Source organism: Oncorhynchus tshawytscha, unplaced genomic scaffold (genome assembly GCF_018296145.1).
Source record: "Oncorhynchus tshawytscha isolate Ot180627B unplaced genomic scaffold, Otsh_v2.0 Un_scaffold_4328_pilon_pilon, whole genome shotgun sequence".
Lineage (NCBI taxonomy): Eukaryota > Metazoa > Chordata > Actinopteri > Salmoniformes > Salmonidae > Oncorhynchus > Oncorhynchus tshawytscha.
In genome coordinates, this window is record NW_024609201.1 from 61,078 (window position 1) to 82,031 (window position 20,954).

Genomic DNA, 20,954 nt, shown 5'->3' on the forward strand with positions numbered 1-20,954 from the left:
TGTAACAGCTCAATGTGACACGTTCAACCAAGAGGCATTTGATCTTGAAAATGGAAAAAGAATCCAGGCATGTGAAGGGTTATGATGCTCTTATATGTGTTCAATGTGTCAGGTCTATTGACTCTGCTGTGTGGCTGGCTACGTTAATGGCCATATGATTACCATCCAACATGTCAACACCCCCACACAGGGGGGCACCGACACAGAGCACTCTCTGGCTGTTGACTGACAGCCATGGTAATGATTGCTGGATCGTTCCTATAGAGAGGTGACTCTGGTGCACACCAAGGGGGGGTTCTACTCCCACAACGCCATGTGATGGATCAGGGCTGACAGGAAATGTAGAGTTGATGTGAAACAACCTTTAGATTTATCCTTAGGTCCTACTCCTACATAACCTGTGGTGGAACTGTAGAGTTGATGTGAAACAACCTTTAGATGTATCCTTAGGTCCTACTCCTACATAACCTGTGGTGGAACTGTAGTGTTGATGTGAAGCAACCTTTAGATGTATCCTTAGGTCCTACTCCTACATAACCTGTGGTGGAACTGTAGTGTTGATGTGAAGCAACCTTTAGATGTATCCTTAGGTCCTACTCCTACATAACCTGTGGTGGAACTGTAGAGTTGATGTGAAACAACCTTTAGATGTATCCTTAGGTCCTACTCCTACATAACCTGTGGTGGAACTGTAGAGTTGATGTGAAGCAACCTTTAGATGTATCCTTAGGTCCTACTCCTACATAACCTGTGGTGGAACTGTAGAGTTGATGTGAAACAACCTTTAGATGTATCCTTAGGTCCTACTCCTACATAACCTGTGGTGGAACTGTAGTGAACACGTGAAGGAGTGAAAACATTTTCACAAACGTCCAATGGAGCTAAATTCAAGGATTTTACATTGGAGGTTTTCCCAGAATTAATATGTTCTTCATTTACACTCCTGTTAATAACAACCTCTACTAACCAGTCCTGTTAATAACAACCTCTACTACCAGTCCTGTTAATAACAACCTCTACTACCAGTCCTGTTAATAACAACCTCTACTACTACTAACCAGTCCTGTTAATAACAATGTTCTTCTACTTACCAGTCCTGTTAATAACAACCTCTACTAACCAGTCCTGTTAATAACAACCTCTACTACCAGTCCTGTTAATAACAACCTCTACTACCAGTCCTGTTAATAACAACCTCTACTACTACTAACCAGTCCTGTTAATAACAACCTCTACTACTACTAACCCTAACCAGTCCTGTTAATAACAAACTCTACTACTACTAACCAGTCCTGTTAATAACAAACTCTACTACTACTAACCAGTCCTGTTAATAACAAACTCTACTCCTACTAACCAGTCCTGTTAATAACAAACTCTACTACTACTAACCCTAACCAGTCCTGTTAATAAGAAACTCTACTACTACTAACCAGTCCTGTTAATAACAAACTCTACTACTACTAACCAGTCCTGTTAATAACAACCTCTACTACCAGTCCTGTTAATAACAACCTCTACTACTACTAACCAGTCCTGTTAATAACAACCTCTACTACTACTAACCAGTCCTGTTAATAACAACCTCTACTACTACTAACCAGTCCTGTTAATAACAAACTCTACTACTACTAACCCTAACCAATCCTGTTAATAGCAAACTCTACTACTACTAACCAGTCCTGTTAATAACAAACTCTACTACCAGTCCTGTTAATAACAACCTCTACTACCAGTCCTGATAATAACAACCTCTACTACCAGTCCTGATAATAACAACCTCTACTACCAGTCCTGTTAATAACAACCTCTACTACCAGTCCTGTTAATAACAAACTCTACTACTACTAACCAGTCCTGTTAATAACAAACTCTACTACTACTAACCCTAACCAGTCCTGTTAATAACAAACTCCACTACTACTAACCAGTCCTGTTAATAACAAACTCTACTACTACTAACCAGTCCTGTTAATAACAAACTCTACTCCTACTAACCAGTCCTGTTAATAACAAACTCTACTACTACTACCAGTCCTGTTAATAACAAAACTACTACTACCAGTCCTGTTAATAAGAAACTCTACTACTACTAACCAGTCCTGTTAATAAGAAACTCTACTACTACTAACCAGTCCTGTTAATAACAAACTCTACTACTACTAACCAGTCCTGTTAATAACAAACTCTACTACTACTAACCCTAACCAGTCCTGTTAATAACAAACTCTACTACTACCCTAACCAGTCCTGTTAATAACAAACTCTACTACTACTAACCCTAACCAGTCCTGTTAATAACAAACTCTACTACTACTAACCAGTCCTGTTAATAACAAACTCTACTACTACTAACCCTAACCAGTCCTGTTAATAACAAACTCCACTACTACTAACCAGTCCTGTTAATAACAAACTCTACTACTACTAACCAGTCCTGTTAATAACAAACTCTACTCCTACTAACCAGTCCTGTTAATAACAAACTCTACTACTACTAACCCTAACCAGTCCTGTTAATAACAAACTCTACTACTACTAACCAGTCCTGTTAATAAGAAACTCTACTACTACTAACCAGTCCTGTTAATAACAAACTCTACTACTACTAACCAGTCCTGTTAATAACAAACTCTACTACTACTAACCAGTCCTGTTAATAACAAACTCTACTACTACTAATCAGTCCTGTTAATAACAAACTCTACTACTACTAACCCTAACCAGTCCTGTTAATAACAAACTCTACTACTACTAATCAGTCCTGTTAATAACAAACTCTACTACTACTAACCCTAACCAGTCCTGTTAATAACAAACTCTACTACTACTAACCCTAACCAGTCCTGATAATAACAAACTCTACTTTGAATATATACTATCTAATCATTCAAGACAAGATATCTTAACTTCATGTTCAATATGTTTGATCTTATGTAATACTCTACAGCTGTCATGTCATTTTATTTTACAACAGGACAAGTTTCCCATTTCAATGTGTTTTCAGGGAGATACATTTTTCATAAAATCTTATATACATAGATGATGTAGATGAGATGAGGATTAAAGCACAGGCCTAATGAATGGTGAAATACTGTTCTCAACGACCAAACATGACATTCCTGATTGATGCTGTGAACATATTCAGATGTTATATAATACTATCACTCCGTTAAGTTAACATTTACCACTATAGTATATAATACTATCACTCCTTTAAGTTAACATTTACCACTATAGTATATAATACTATCACTCCGTTAAGTTAACATTTACCACTATAGTATATAATACTATCACTCCTTTAAGTTAACATTTACCACTATAGTATATATAATTATTTACCACTTCAAGTTAACATTTACCACTATAGTATATAATACTATCTTTAAGTTAACATTTACCACTTTATAGTTAACATTTACCACTATAGTATATAATACTATCACTACCCTTACTCCTTTCAGTTAACATTTACCACTATAGTATATAATACTATCACTCCTTTCAGTTAACATTTACCACTATAGTATATAATACTATCACTCCTTTCAGTTAACATTTACCACTATAGTATATAATACTATCACTCCTTTCAGTTAACATTTACCACTATAGTATATAATACTATCACTCCTTTCAGTTAACATTTACCACTATAGTATATAATACTATCACTCCTTTCAGTTAACATTTACCACTATAGTATATAATACTATTATAGTTAACTCCTTTAAGTTAACATTTACCACTATAGTATATAATACTATCACTTTAAGTTAACATTTACCACTTTAATAGTTAACATTTACCACTATAGTATATAATACTATCACTCCTTTAAGTTAACATTTACCACTATAGTATATAATACTATCACTCCGTTAAGTTAACATTTACCACTATAGTATATAATACTGTATAGTATTACATAAGATCAAACATATTGAATATGAAGTTAAGATATCTTGTCTTGACTTTTACCACTATAGGATATAATAGTGTCACTCCTTTAACATTTACCACTATAGAATATAATACTGTGGCTGCTTTACATTGATATTCACCAGCATAGAACAACAGGAATTAGACTCTCTATGTTCACAGCAGTCGGTAAAACTGAGAGGTGTTGCTGGTCTAGACCTTTCACTGAACCGTGCTTTGTAATATGTTTGAAATCAGATGTTGGAGTTGCATCAGGCCAGATTTCACGGAGGAGTCAGTCCTCAGACTAGACAGACCCAGATCTCCTGAGGAGACATTTCCATGTCAAAAGGAAGATCGCTGAGATTGAAAGTAAAGCCGTTTTCCACCTCTTTTCAAATATGATTTATTTTGGTAGAGTACCACACAGGAATAGAGATGTCAAATTGCATTTCCCCACATAAGACGTCCTGATATTTCACCCTCTCCTCATCTAAAGCTTTATAAAAGCCTGTTAGCTGTCAATCCACACATCTCAAGACAACAGGTAGGTATCCCAAATGGCACCCTATTCCCTGTATAGTGCACTACTATGGCACCCTATTCCCTGTATAGTGCACTACTACGGCACCTTATTCCCTGTATAGTGCACTACTATGGCACCCTATTCCCTGTATAGTGCACTACTACGGCACCTTATTCCCTGTATAGTGCACTACTATGGCACCCTATTCCCTATATAGTGCACTACTATGGCACCCTATTCCCTATGTAGTGCACTACTATGGCACCCTATTCCCTGTATAGTGCACTACTATGGCACCTTATTCCCTATATAGTGCACTACTGTGGCACCCTATTCCCTATATAGTGCACTACTATGGCACCCTATTCCCTATATAGTGCACTACTGTGGCACCCTATTCCCTATATAGTGCACTACTATGGCACCCTATTCCCTATATAGTGCACTACTGTGGCACCCTATTCCCTATATAGTGCACTACTATGGCACCCTATTCCCTATATAGTGCACTACTGTGGCACCCTATTCCCTATATAGCGTACTACTTTTGACAAGGGCCCATTTTCCCAAGGCTAAGGTCATAGGAGTATCGTCAAATCTCAGAGTATATCATGTTCAATAAATTGATTGAGTTCTATTTTGCTACTTCTAGGCTCTGTCTGTAATTTGTCTCAATATATTTTATGATGTGTAGCCTAGCATGTGCTCAATGATGTGACAAATCTGGGATTTAGTGCGTTTTTGTTGGGTAAGCAAAACATTAGAATAAGCCATAGTAGTGCACTATGTAGGGAATAAGGTGCTATTGGGGATGTATCCCAACAGGTATCAGTCATAAGAGTCTTCCTGATACTACATGAAATTGTCACACCCTGATCTGTTTCACCTGTCTTTGTGCTCTCTCCAGCCCCCTCCAGGTGTCGGCCGTCTTCTCCATGATCCCCTGTGTATTTATACCTGTGTTCTCTGTTTGTCTGTTGCCAGTTTGTTTTGTTTCATGAAACCTACCAGCGTTTGTTCCCCTGCTCCTGTCTGTTCTTGCTCCTGTTTTCTAGTCCTTCCCGGTTTTGACCGTTCTGCCTGCCCTGACCGTGACCCTGAGCCTGCCTGCCCTGACCCTGACCCTGAGCCTGCCTGCCCTGACCCTGACCCTGAGCCTGCCTGCCTGACCCTGACCCTGAGCCTGCCTGCCCTGATCCTGAGCCTGCCTGCCCTGACCCTGAGCCTGCAGTTCTGTACCTTACCCCACCATACTGGATTACTGACCCTGGTGAACCCTGACCCTGAGACTGCCTGCTGTTCTGGACCTTTTGCACCCTCTCTGGACTACTGACCCCTGCCTGTCTTTGACCTGTCCTCTGCCTTCCTTTGACCTGTCGTCTGCCTGTCTTTGACCTGTCGTCTGCCTGTCTTTGACCTGTCGTCTGCCTGTCTTTGACCTGTTGTCTGCCTGTCTTTGACCTGTCGTCTGCCTGTCTTTGACCTGTCGTCTGCCTGTCTTTGACCTGTTGTCTGCCTGTCTTTGACCTGTCGTCTGCCTGCCCCTGTATTAGAAATAAACTTTTGTTTATGTTATCTATGGTTCTATCTACCAACCAGGACCTTTATATTAACCATGTTATCTATGGTTCTATCTACCAACCAGGACCTTTATATTAGCCATGTTATCTGTGGTGCTATCTACCAACCAGGACCAACCTGGGGGAGGTACACTGGTTCCTTTCCGAGCTGTATCACAGCGGTCTGACTGAACATATTCAGTGATCCTGACTGAACATAAATCCTCTGAGGGTTTTTAATATTTACTTGACTGTTTTCTATAGCAGGAACATCTCTCTGCCACCTCCACCTTTCTCTGCCACCCCACCTCTCTCTGCTACCCCCACCTCTCTCTGCCACTCCCACCTCTCTCTGCCACCCCCAGCTTTTTATGCCACCCCCACCTTTCTCTGCCACCCGCACCTTTCTCTGCTACCCGCACCTTTCTCTGCCACCCCCACCTCTCTCTGCCACCCCCTTATTCTGCCACCTCCATCTCTCTCTGCCACCCCCACCTCTCTCTGCCACTTTCACCTTTCTCTTCCACCTTCACCTTTCTCTGCCACCTCCACCTTTCTCTGCAACCCCCACCTCTCTCTGCCACCCTCTCCTTTCTCTGCCACCCTCTCCTTTCTCTGCCACCTCCACCTCTCTCTTCCACCTCCACCTTTCTCTGCCACATCCACCTCTCTCTGCAACCCCCACCTCTCTCTGCCACCCTCTCCTTTCTCTGCCAACTCCATCTCTCTCTGCCACCTCCACCTCTCTCTGCCACCTCCACCTCTCTCTGCCACCTCCACCTCTCTCTGCCACCTCCACCTCTCTCTGCCACCTCCACCTCTCTCTGCCACCTCCACCTCTCTCTGCCACCTCCACCTCTCTCTGTCACCTCCACCTCTCTCTGCCACCTCCACCTCTCTCTGCCACCTCCACCTCTCTCTGCCACCTCCACCTCTCTCTGCCACCTCCACCTCCCTCCACCTCTCTCTGCCACCTCCACCTCCACCTCCACCTCTCTCTGCCACCTCCACCTCCACAGCAGTAAACCAACAGCTTGTTATGTGAATAGAGAGTCTAGTTACTATAGCTGTAGAGACTGTAGGAGCTGGTCTCAGCAGTAAACCAACAGCTTGTTATGTGCATTCTTATCATTCTGAGTTAGTGTAGCCATATATAGTCCTTTGGTATTCCATGTATAGCATCTGTGTCGAGACGCTGATCTAGGATCATTTTTGTCTTTTAGATCATAATGAATGAGAGTATTATGGAAAAGAAGGGCCTGATCCTAGATCAGCACTTCTACTACTAGGAACTAGTACTTAATACAGGCCCAGGACATCATGCATCTGACGATGTGGATTTAAAGTTTCGTTAAAGTTATGTTACCTTGTATAATGTTCATTTTAAAGGAGGTGGTTAACTTGTTTTTCCTTCTTTTTTTACCAAATCTCAATTTTTGTCATCATTCTGAACTTTATCCGCAATGTTATATTCCATTTTGTTGGACTCGGGCGATATATTTCCATGTGCGAGCATGCTTGTGTTTTCTCATTTCTCGTTACCACGACAACGGAAGCAGGAATCACACGGATGCTCGCACACGGAAAAGTATCGCTCGAGTTCAACAAAATGGAATATAACATTGCGGATAATGTTCGGAAATAACATAATTTCATGAACATGCAAAGACTAGCATCACTATACTAAAAGCTTTTGCGTTTCTAAAATGACTCCGGCAGCGCTGGCGTGGAGGAAGGCTCCGGCAGCGCTGGACAGGCGGGAGCACCTGTAAGGATGAGACAGCCAGGTGCGGGGGGCTGCCACCGGAGGGCTGGTGCGTGGAGGTGGTACCGGATAGACCGGTACCAGATTACATTAAAAAAAATGATATTTGGTCAAAGAAAAGTGAACCAGTCCTTTAAGTAGGTTAGCTTCTAGAAGGTAAGAGCATTATGACAAGAGAGGAGGAACCATAGCTTGACTAAAGTGTCTAAATCAAATCATATCAAATGTATTTATAAAGCCCTTCGTACATCAGCTGATATCTCAAAGTGCTGTACAGAAACCCAGCCTAAAACCCCAAACAGCAAGCAATGCAGGTGTAGAAGCACGGTGGCTAGGAAAAACTCCCTAGAAAGGCCAAAACCTAGGAAGAAACCTAGAGAGGAACCAGGCTATGTGGGGTGGCCAGTCCTCTTCTGGCTGTGCCGGGTGGAGATTATGACAGAACATGGCCAAGATGTTCAAATGTACTACTGCTCTGAAACATCCAAGTAGGTCTCAAATGGCACCCTATTCCCTATGATAGGGCACTACTTTGTATTGTTGCACTGCACTAGACAGGGAAAGGATGCGATTTGAGGCACGTACACTGTCTCTTATGACCCAGGTATGAACATGACGGTGCTTTTCCCTGCCTTTTTCAGCTTCCCTTCTGAATGACACAGCTTTAATTTTTAGGCAGAACGACAGAGCACAGAAAGGATGTCAGGGTACAAGAGGAGTAAACACACTCCAGTCTCTCTCTCTCTCTCTGGGTTATTGAAGTCGTAAAGAGCTCATACGCCTTATCCTTCCTTTAGATTTCCACATGTATATTTGTTTGATAATAAATGTATATTTATGAGCATTTTAAACTGTTTTTTTCCCCACAGCCATATAATGAATATACAGCATACAGTATGTATGTATGTACAGGACCAGTCAATAGTTTGGACACACCGACTCATTCAAAGGTTTTTCTTTATTTTATATGACTATTTTCTACATGGTAGAATACTGGTGAAGACATCACAACTATGAAATAACCACATGTGGAATCATGTACTGTAGTAATCAAAAAAGTGTTAAACAAATCAAAAAATATTTTTAAAAAAGAAGAGAAAAACAAGTTAACCGCCTCCTTTAAAATGAACATTATACAAGGTAACATACCAAGTGTACCTATGATAAAAATGACAGAACTCTACATGCTTTGTAAGTAGGAAAACCTGCAAAATCGTCAGTGTATCAAATACTTGTTCTCCCCACTGTATGTATATATATATATAATTTATTTGCAGACTAAGAGACAATTTACGCTTGCTTTTGAAAATGTGGTCGGGGGCGTCGTAAGGAGGGTGTGACTCAATTGCGGGGCTTCCGGAGGCATGCAGAAGCCAAAATGAGCTCCGCACCGTATTGCGGTGCACCTCTCAAGTTTTGTAACAATACAGAGGGCTCGGTATAGCTCCGCATTCATATGATTGGTTGACGTTAGCTGGGGGCGGGAGGTCCTGAATAAATACAAATACACTTCCTTGACAACAGCTCTGCGAAGCACAAGAAGTAGAAGTGCCCTGACTTCTGCAGAAACCATAACACCATAAATGCTGCACGCCCAATGCAGACGTCGGATTGACCATGCAGCGCCTGGAAAAAAACGAGGTCCTGAAGAGACGGAGGCGAACCAAACGGAAGCAATCAGGATAAAATGGGGAGAGATCTACCTAAATGTGTCCAATAAAAACTCGTTTTCATAGCAAAACATTTTCCTTTGCAAAACATTTTTCTACAGTGTGCACTAATGATGTCAGTGCGCACTACCCGATGTTGAGTTCACTGCTCCGTGTTGTGGTTGGGGAGAATTCACACCTCCATATATCTCTCCTGACATTCAATCCATAAAGATAAATCATTTTAAGAGCTGCTGCTTTCCCAGCCCAGGGGAGCCTGTATTGTTTCAAACTCTGATCATATATTATAGACAAAGTAAGTCTGGTGGGTAGAAAACACATTTCCAGGAAACTTTCTTATGTAGGTCTACAACATTGTCCGTTTTAGATATGCCAGACATTGTCTGTTTCCCAAATCGCAGCCTATTCCCTATATAGTGCACTACTTTTGATCAGATCCCTAATGGCCCTGGTTAAAAGTAGTGCACTACATAGGGAATAGGGTGCCATTTGGTATACATCCTTGTTTGATCCTGACGTCCCAGAAAGGGCTGAGTAATACCTCATGTTGCCGGAGAAGAGGAACAGAATACAAATGACAGTAGGTCCATCAGGGCTTTCAAACTTAAAGAGAATTAATTTGACCGGAACATGTCTAATATTGGAAGAATGGGCACTGAGGCTGTAGACTTCTGTGTTCTTACAACAAAAACAAAAACTCTAAATAACACGGGCGATGCTCTCATCTCTTCCGCTCTCATCTCTTCCACTTTTCCAGAGTAATTTGTTTTTCAAAATAACAAGACCTGCTTCCAATGGGTTTCAGAAAGGTTCCCCGAAGGCTGCCTCTTTTATAACCCTGCTAGTTATTATATAACAGTGGGACTCCAGGTGATGTGTTTTAACAGTGGGACTCCAGGTGATGTTGTGTTTTAACAGTCATTATATGGCATGTCACTACACCTGATTGGACATCTGTCCCAAATGGCACCTTATTTCCTTTTAAAGGACACTACTTTTGACCAGTGCCCATAGGACCCATAGGACAATAGGACAATAGGACCCATAGGACAATAGGACAATAGGACCCATAGGACAATAGGACCCATAGGACAATAGGACCCATAGGACACATAGGACAATAGGACCCATAGGACAATAGGACAATAGGACCCATAGGACAATAGGACCCATAGGACAATAGGACCCATAGGACAATAGGACCCATAGGACAATAGGACCCATAGGACAATAGGACACATAGGACAATAGGACCCATAGGACAATAGGACCCATAGGACAATAGGACCCATAGGACAATAGGACCCATAGGACAATAGGACCCATAGGACCAATAGGACAATAGGACCCATAGGACAATAGGACCCATAGGACAATATATATATGTTTGTGTGTGTGTGTGTGTGTGTGTGTGTGTGTGTGTGTCTGTGTGTATTTATATGTCCAGTCAGGAAAACATCCCATTATTTCCATCATAATTATACAAAAAGGGCACTTTGCTGTTGGCAAGCCTGGATCTTTTAGGAAGGCTTTTTATGCAGGAGATGTTGTGTTGTGTTTTAACAGTGGGACTCCAGGTGATGTTGTGTTTTAACAGTGGGACTCCAGGAGATGTTGTGTTTTAACATTGGGTCACCCATCGGAGGGTAGCTTGCTGGAGTCGTGTTCTTGGGTTAGCTCTCGTTGGGTCACCCATCGGAGGGTAGCTTGCTGGAGTCGTGTTCTTGGGTTAGCTCTCGTTGGGTCACCCATCGGAGGGTAGCTTGCTGGAGTCGTGTTCTTGGGTTAGCTCTCGTTGGGTCACCCATCGGAGGGTAGCTTGCTGGAATCGTGTTCTTGGGTTAGCTCTCGTTGGGTCACCCATCGGAGGGTAGCTTGCTGGAGTCGTGTTCTTGGGTTAGCTCTCGTTGGGTCACCCATCGGAGAAAGTGTCATGTATTATGTTGTACTCTGTTAAGTTTGTACACCGTCAGGTTTGCAGTCTGAATGAGTCTGACATAAGTACATTGGCAGTCACTATAGTGCCTTTGTTAAGACAGTAACCATTTTGTTGCAATATCGTTTGGCAGATTTGTTCATATATTAGATACATTTTAATTTAGACATATTTCTGACAAATACATAAAAATAAAACACATTTCACAAAACATTTCCAAATATGTTGATAAATACATTGTAAAATAAATTCTTTGAAGGATTTCAGAATTTACTTTAAATACATTTTCTGATGTGTTTAACATGTACTATTTTTTTTAACTAGGCAAGTCAGTTAAGAACAAATTCTTATTTTCAATGACGGCCGGGGATTCAAACCTGCAACCTTTCGGTTACTTATCCAACGCTCTAACCACTAGGCTACGCAGCCCCCCCCCCACTTACTTTATGTGATATATACTCAGTGTACAAAGCATTAGGAATACCTTCTTAATATTGAGTTGCACTTCCCCCCCCTTTTCCCTCAGAACAGCCTCAATTCGTCGGGGGCATTGGACTCTACAAGGTGTCGAAAGCGTTCCACAGGGATGATGGCCCATGTTGACTCCGATGCTTCCCACTGTTGTGTCAAGTTGGCTGGATGTCCTTTGGGTGGTGGACCATTCTTGATAAACATGGGCAACTGTTGAGTGTGGAAAAACCCAGCAGCCCCACAGTTCTTGATACACTCAAACCGGTGTGCTTGGCACCTACTACCATACCCCGTTCATTTAAAAAATACCTTATGTGGACATTTTTATATCATTCACAAATTCATGTTTTTCCCCCGAATGGGTTGGAATTAATGAAGAGAGAAGCTACAACAAAGTAGATAGAGGATTACTCTGTCAGGCCGAAGAGGATTTCTAAAGGCTTTTAAGTCTAACAAGCAAACTGAAAAAATATATGAAAAATACATCGAGCAAACAAGCTTCCGCTAGCAGGAACTTAGTCACATTCAGCAGAACACTGGCGAGGAGAGGACACCACCTCTTCATAATGAGCAGAGAAGGAGCTGAGGAGCCTCATCATTTCTGGCTAAATACTGCACTCTACTGGCTGGATCTAGGTCTCTACAGTCTGCCTCAAAACAAGATTGTAAATTGACTGTCAGTGGTATGAGTAGCTTTGTTATTGTTGTAGTATTGACAAAGACTATTTATTATATTGACAAGATAGCCGACTTCCTGTAACTGCTATAGTTGTGATTTATCTCACACAATTGGAGTAAATCATTTGTTCAACAACAAAAAAAGGATGATTTACTTTACAGTTTCAACTAGTTTCACGAGATCTAGAATCAGGTTCACACCAGCACATCAGGAACGTAGAGATCTAGAATCAGGTTCACACCAGCACATCAGGAACGTAGAGATCTAGAATCAGGTTCACACCAGCACATCAGGAACGTAGAGATCTAGAATCAGGTTCACACCAGCACATCAGGAACGTAGAGATCTAGAATCAGGTTCACACCAGCACATCAGGAACGTAGAGATCTAGAATCAGGTTCACACCAGCACATCAGGAACGTAGAGATCTAGAATCAGGTTCACACCAGCACATCAGGAACGTAGAGATCTAGAATCAGGTTCACACCAGCACATCACGGAGATCTAGAATCAGGTTCACACCAGATCTAGAGATCTAGAATCAGGTTCACACCAGCACATCAGGAACGTAGAGATCTAGAATCAGGTTCACACCAGCACATCAGGAACAGAGATCTAGAATCAGGTTCACACCAGCACATCAGGAACGTAGAGATCTAGAATCAGGTTCACACCAGCACATCAGATCTAGAGATCAGGTTCAGGTTCACACCAGCACATCAGGAACGTAGAGATCTAGAATCAGGTTCACACCAGCACATCAGGAACGTAGAGATCTAGAATCAGGTTCACACCAGCACATCAGGAACGTAGAGATCTAGAATCAGGTTCACACCAGCACATCAGGAACGTAGAGATCTAGAATCAGGTTCACACCAGCACATCAGGAACGTAGAGATCTAGAATCAGGTTCACACCAGCACATCAGGAACGTAGAGATCTAGAATCAGGTTCACACCAGCACATCTAGAGATCTAGAATCAGGTTCACACCAGCATCAGGTTCACACCAGCACATCAGGAAGAGATCTAGAATCAGGTTCACACCAGCACATCAGGAACGTAGAGATCTAGAATCAGGTTCACACCAGCACATCAGGAACGTAGAGATCTAGAATCAGGTTCACACCAGCACATCAGGAACGTAGAGATCTAGAATCAGGTTCACACCAGCACATCAGGAACGTAGAGATCTAGAATCAGGTTCACACCAGCACCAGCTAGAATCATCAGGAACGTAGAGAGAATCAGCAATCAGAGTAGAATCAGGTTCACCAGCACATCCGGAACGTAGAGATCTAGAATCAGGTTCACACCAGCACATCAGGAACGTAGAGATCTAGAATCAGGTTCACACCAGCACATCAGGAACGTAGAGATCTAGAATCAGGTTCACACCAGCACATCAGGACGTAGAGATCTAGAATCAGGTTCACACCAGCACATCAGGAACGTAGAGATCTAGAATCAGGTTCACACCAGCACATCAGGAACGTAGAGATCTAGAATCAGGTTCACACCAGCACATCAGGAACGTAGAGATCTAGAATCAGGTTCACACCAGCACATCAGGAACGTAGAGATCTAGAATCAGGTTCACACCAGCACATCCGGAACGTAAAGGTTTACATCATTCAAACAAACAAAAACGTTATTACTTTTCGGTCTCTGAGCAATAGTAATGGAGTGGACATTAACTCCACCATTGGTTCGTTTGGCAAATCCTATAGGTAAATGAATGGAGTTTTTTTGGGGGGGGGCAATGTGGTAAGCAATGTGGTAAACACAGACTTAGGAGATCTTATACCTTTTGTTCTATGAGATAATCTTCATCAGCTAATGTAACGTTTTGTGAATTTTTAAGCATTTGTGTAATTAAAAACAATAACATAAAGGTTTCATAATTCATAAATGTCATGTTAACTGACTGATATTATCTCATAGAATAAAACGTATAAGATATCCTAAGCCTGTGTTTACCTTTTCGCTGTTTATTCCAAAAACCCATTCTTTCCCCGTGAATTTTCCCATAGGAATGGCTGAACGAACTCATTTCCGGTTTTTAGGACTACAAACTGGCGAGCTCTATTCCCTGGTATATAAAATGGTTGTGAAACACCAACCAATGGCCTAGGATTAAGGCTCTGTCTATTTCTTAGATTTCGATGCCTAATGACAATGTCTCTGACTTTGTGTCGAATGTCTTTATCTAAGTATGAAACCAAAAAAAAAAAAAGATGTTTTGCAAAAAACATTGAATGGTCATTACGGGGGAAAACAGAGAGATAATAGTCCACTTTCCCACGCCCTGTATCTGTCAGCTCGCCAAGGCCCTGCGAAGCTGCGCATAGACGGTGCGCCTCTGATGCGGTCGAGCGCCTGAAAATAGACTTCCGAAGCGTCGCCATGACGTCACCGCGTCACGTCGCCTGTCACTTGTGCGCCATTTTGGATTTTTGGAAATGAAATGAAAAAAAAAAAAAAAAAAAAAATCACGGGCATTTCTGTAAAGCCCATATTCACGACTCTAATAACTGTTTCCTTTTTTAATAACCTTGTCCTGAAATTACAATCCTTTACAACTCTAAACCACTATCGGAAGACCCCCTCCCCCTCCCAAAAAAAAAAGAAGCCAGTTGTGTTGCAGAAAGTGGCAATGGCAGGTAAGGCTGACAACTTTGTAGACGGGGGGCCCCCGCATCAGCGCGGCCTAAAAAGCATTGCAAGTTTCTTGGCTAACAGGCAACCGAGCAGCTCTGACAATGTGTGCCAAAATGTACACTCCATAGTTAACTAGTTGCTATGTTGAAGTACACATTTAAAGGTGGGAATTAATTCCTCTGTGTTTCTATAACATCTGCTCTTATTTTCTGGCTATTTTATTCACCTTTATTCAATTTTGTGATGTGTTGTAGGTGTCGGAGGAGGGAACGATTTCCAATGGTGCTTCTCTCAGGTGAAGGGAGCCATAGACGAAGATGTGGCTGAAGGTAAAGCTCGTTTCCATTTCAACAGATAGATGAACATTTTGAACGTTATTTATTGACCTAATCGCGGGTGTTTTGTGCATGCTAACGTTAGCAAGTTAGCAACGTCGCTAATACAGATGGTTGCTAGTTCACTATCTAGCTAGCCTGGTGCCTAAAGTTGGCAGCATTCAAACCTTGTTAACTCGCTAGCTAGTTATAGCAATGGCTATTTAGGGGAGCTGTCTTGTTAGCTGCAAGTACTATTGTTTTGGCTAGCTAGATGTAGATGGTTGACCTATGTAGTTATTGCAAGCACATGGTAGGTTAACCACAGTTGTTCTCTCTTCACCAGGCAGAACAAGGTCAGATATTTGCTAACTACATCTGTCACTAAACATGGGCTTTTAACTATATAGTTATATACCTATAGCTGTGAAAACACTGCAAGATCGTGTAACAACTGTCAGTGTTGGTGTGAAAGAGAATCATGGATACATTGCCCTGCACACCCCTGTTATCTAAGACGGCATTGATTCGGATGTAGGGACACATTGATCTGGTCTGTAAGGCCTGCTATTTGCTGGCAGTGTGGAGGCTGACAGATATGGTGATGCTGGTCCCTCTGGTTTAAAATAAGGGGTGTCTCAGACATATAGGGGTGCCTTCCTGACTGTACAGTACGCTACACACTGTACTGTGCGGGAATCTGTGGAACTAGCTAATCACCTTGGTCTCTCAAAGATGTATGTTTATGTCTGTACAGGACTATCTTTGCCACACTACTGTGATACTGATTTTGATGCTATTCGGTTGTGTCGTTTGGGACTGGGACTACTTGTCGTACTGACATTATATTTTGCACCACAATTAATCGTCTGTTTTTGAAGAAAGGGATTGGTCTGTGTATCTGTTGTGGACTGGCAGGTGGCACACTGGGCTGGGGCATCCCAGGAGAAAGGGCAGGAGGGATACTGCTGTGCTGCTGTAAGCTGGTCGTTTCCGGCTCCTCTCCTCCTCACTGCTGCTTTGTTATAAATAATCAAGTGGCCTTGCTGTGAGATATGGCACTAAAAGAGACACACGGAGAGAGAGCCCCCAGCATCACAGGGAGAGAGAGCCCCCAGCATCACAGGGAGAGAGAGCCCCCAGCATCACAGGGAGAGAGAGCCCCCAGCATCACAGGGAGAGAGAGACCCCAGTATCACAGGGAGAGAGAGCCACCAGTATCACAGGGAGAGAGGGCCCCCAGCAACACTGGGAGAGAGAGCCCCCAGCGTCACTGGGAGAGAGAGCCCCCAGCGTCACAGGGAGAGAGCCCCCAGCATCACAGGGAGAGAGAGCCCCCAGCGTCACAGGGAGAGAGAGCCCCCAGCGTCACAGGGAGAGAGAGCCCCCAGCGTCACAGGGGAGAGAGCCCCCAGCGTCACAGGGAGAGAGAGCCCCCAGCGTCACAGGGAGAGAGAGCCCCCAGCATCACCGGGGAGAGAGAGCCCCTCCCAGCATCACGGGGAGAGAGAGCCCCCAGCATCATGGGGAGAGAGAGCCTCCCAGCATCACAGGGAGAGAGAGAGCCCCTCCCAGCATCACAGGGACAGAGAGAGAGCCCCTCCCAGCATCACGGGAGAGAGAGAGAGTCCCCACCCAGCATCACGGGAAGAGAGAGAGAGCCCCACCCAGCATCACGGGAAGAGAGAGCCCCCCCAGCATCACAGGAAGAGAGAGAGAGCCCCTCCCAGCATCACGGGGAGAGAGAGAGCCCCACCCAGCATCACGGGGAGAGAGAGAGCCCCACCCAGCATCACGGGGAGAGAGAGCCCCACCCAGCATCACGGGGAGAGAGAGAGCCCCACCCAGCATCACGGGGAGAGAGAGAGCCCCACCCAGCATCACGGGGGGGAGAGAGAGAGAGCCCCACCCAGCATCACGGAGAGAGAGAGAGAGAGCCCCCACCCCAGCATCACGGGGAGAGAGAGGCCCCTCCCCAGCATCACGGGGGAGAGAGAGAGCCCCACCCAGCATCACGGGGGAGAGAGAGAGCCCCACCCCCAGCATCACGGGGAGACAGGGAGCCCCCCCAGCATCACGGGGAGAGAGGGAGCCCCCCCAGCATCACGGGGAGAGAGAGAGCCCCCACCCAGCATCACGGGGGAGAGAGAGAGCCTCCTTCCCAGCACCACGGGGAGAGAGAGAGCACCACCCCCAGCACCACGGGAGAGAGAGAGCACCACCCCCAGCACCACGGGGGAGAGAGAGCCCCCCCCCCAGCACCACAGGGGAGAGAGAGCCCTCCCCCCAGCACCACGGGGAGAGAGAGCACCCCCCAGCACCACAGGGAGAGAGAGAGCACCCAGCATGACGGGGAGAGAGAGAGAGCGCCCCAGCATGACGGGGGAGAGAGAGAGCGCCCCCAGCATGACGGGGAGAGAGAGAGAGCGCCCCCAGCATGACGGGGAGAGAGAGAGCGCCCCCAGCATGACGGGGGAGAGAGAGAGCGCCCCCAGCATGACGGGGGGAGAGAGAGAGAGCGCCCCCAGCATGACGGGGAGAGAGAGAGCGCACCCAGCATGACGGGGAGAGAGAGAGCCCTCCCCCAGCACCACAGGGAGAGAGAGCACCCAGCATGACGGGGGAGAGAGAGAGCGCCCCCAGCATGACGGGGGAGAGAGAGAGCGCCCCCAGCATGACGGGGGAGAGAGAGAGCGCCCCCAGCATGACGGGGAGAGAGAGAGAGCGCCCCCAGCATGACGGGGAGAGAGAGAGCGCCCCCAGCATGACGGGGAGAGAGAGAGCGCCCCCAGCATGACGGAGAGAGAGAGAGCACCCAGGACGGGGAGAGAGAGAGCGCACCCAGCATGACGGGGGAGAGGAGAGCGCACCCAGCATGACCAGGGGGAGAGAGAGAGCACCCAGCATGACGGGGGAGAGAGAGAGCGCCCCCAGCATGACGGGGGAGAGAGAGAGCACCCAGCATGACGGGGGAGAGAGAGAGCACCCAGCATGACGGGGAGAGAGAGAGCGCGCCCCCAGCATGATGGGGAGAGAGAGAGAGCGCACCCAGCATTACGGGGAGAGAGAGAGAGCGCACCCAGCATGACGGGGAGAGAGAGAGAGCGCCCCCAGCATGACGGGGAGAGAGAGAGCGCGCCCCCAGCATGACGGGGAGAGAGAGAGCGCCCCCAGCAGCACAGAGGGGCCATCTGAATCTTTCCTGCCCAGTCATCCATACTGCAGCCTCTCTCTATTCTTCATGAACAAGCCATACATATGCATAAACACTGAAACAGAGAGAGACTACCTCAACTTGTTCAATAAAGAAACCCCTCATTTTCATTCTCGGGCGAAAGCTTTTGCTACGTTACGTCCTAATGAATACGACCCCCTTGGCTCTGCATCATTATACTGTCTCAACCAGCACAGAGAATAAATAGATTTCCCTTGCTGCAGTCTTGCTGTTCAGGCCGTGCTTAGATCTTCCATGGCTGAGTGCATTTCCCTGATGTCAGCTTCATCCTTTAACCAAGGTACAGAGTCCTACTACCTCTTTATAATAAACTACAGGGGCTCTGCACTGCACTTGACCCATTGGCTTCCAGCCCAAGCGGGGGGGGGGTTGTGTATCTAAGGTGTTTGGGTTGTGAGCTTAGAGACATATATTAGTTATCTGTAAGTTAATGTACAACAAAGTACGTCTTATCAAAGACTCCAGTCACCCAAGTCATAGACTGTTTTCTCTGCTACCGCACGGCAAGCGGTACCGGAGCACCAAGTCTAGGACCAAAAGGCTCCTTAACAGCTCCTACCCCCAAGCCATTAGACTGCTGAACAATTAATCAAGTCACATTAATTAAAATTACATCCAGCCCCTTCACCTCAACCTCCATCTGACCACACCATCTAGTGTGACAGTTGAAACACTGATCAATGCACTTAGTCAGCTAAGTTAGACTTGTTTTAGCCTTGGTTTCTCTGCTACCGCACAGCAAGCGGTACCGGAGCGCCTAGTCTAGGTCCAAAAGGCTTCTTAACAGCTTCTGTGTGATGTCATGTGAACCCATAAGATGTGATGTCATGTGAACCTATAAGATGTGATGTCACGTGAACCCATAAGATGTGATGTCACGTGAACCCATAAGATGTGATGTCACGTGAACCTATAAGATGTGATGTCACGTGAACCCCTAAGATGTGATGTCACATGAAACTATAAGATGTGATGTCACGTGAACCTATAAGATGTGATGTCACGTGAACCCCTAAGATGTGATGTCACGTGAAACTATAAGATGTGATGTCACGTGAACCTATAAGATGTGATGTCATGTGAACCCATAAGATGTCACGTGAACCCATAAGATGTGATGTCACGTGAACCTATAAGATGTGATGTCACGTGAACCCATAAGATGTGATGTCACGTGAACCCCTAAGATGTGATGTCACGTGAACCCCTAAGATGTGATGTCACGTGAAACTATAAGATGTGATGTCACGTGAACCTATAAGATGTGATGTCATGTGAACCCATAAGATGTCACGTGAACCCATAAGATGTCACGTGAACCCATAAGATGTGATGTTTTACCTAATGGCTAGCTAGACAGACATGACTGGAATAGACACTACTGTGTTTACTTGCAGAATTTTATCCAATCAAGTGGTTTTCAAATCAAATGTTATTTGTCATCATGCTTGGTAAGCAACCGGTGTACAATCGTGGCCAAAAGTTTCGAGAATGACACAAATATTAATTTCCACAAAGTTTGCTGCTTCAGTGACTTTAGATATTTTTGTCAGATGTTACTATGGAATACTGAAGTATAATTACAAGCATTTCAAAAGTGTCAGGCTTTTATTGACATTTATATGAAGTTGATGCAAAGAGTCAATATTGCAGTGTTGGCCCTTCTTTTTCAAGACCTCTGCAATCTGCCCTGGCATGCTGCTGTCAATTAACTTCTGGGCCACATCCTGACTGATGGCAGCCCATTCTTGCATAATCAATGCTTGGAGTTTGTCAGAATTTGTGGGTTTTTGTTTGTCCACCCGCCTCTTGAGGATTGACCACAAGTTCTCAATGGGATTAAGGTCTGGGGAGTTTCCTTGCCATGAACCCAAAATATCGATGTTTTGTTCCCCGAGCCACTTAGTTATCACTTTTGCCTTATGGCAAGGTGCTCCATCATGCTGGAAAAGGCATTGTTCATCACCAAACTGTCCCTGGATGGTTGGGAGAAGTTGCTCTCGGAGGATGTGTTGGTACCATTCTTTATTCATGGCTGTGTATTTAGGCATAATTATGAGTGGGCCCACTCCCTTGGCTGAGAAGCAACCCCACACATGAATGGTCTCAGGATGCTTTACTGTTGGCATGACACAGGACTGATGGTAGCGCTCACCTTGCCTTCTCCGGACAAGCTTTTTTCCGGATGCCCCAAACAATCGGAAAGGGGATTCAT

General features: G+C 44.7%; 1 protein-coding gene across 2 annotated transcripts in view; it reads left to right on the top strand.

The window, feature by feature from the left end:
* The first annotated feature begins 14,994 nt into the window (after window positions 1-14,994).
* The window catches only part of LOC112236300 (serine/threonine-protein phosphatase 2A 55 kDa regulatory subunit B delta isoform), a 37,524-nt gene continuing 31,564 nt past the window's right edge, over window positions 14,995-20,954 (top strand). The window contains exons 1-2 of one of the 2 annotated variants that reach the window (XM_042314454.1): window positions 14,995-15,192; window positions 15,445-15,519. In XM_042314454.1, coding sequence (XP_042170388.1) covers window positions 14,997-15,192; window positions 15,445-15,519 — 271 coding nt within the window. In that variant the 5' untranslated portion in view covers window positions 14,995-14,996. The other variant, XM_042314455.1, reaches the window with a different exon arrangement.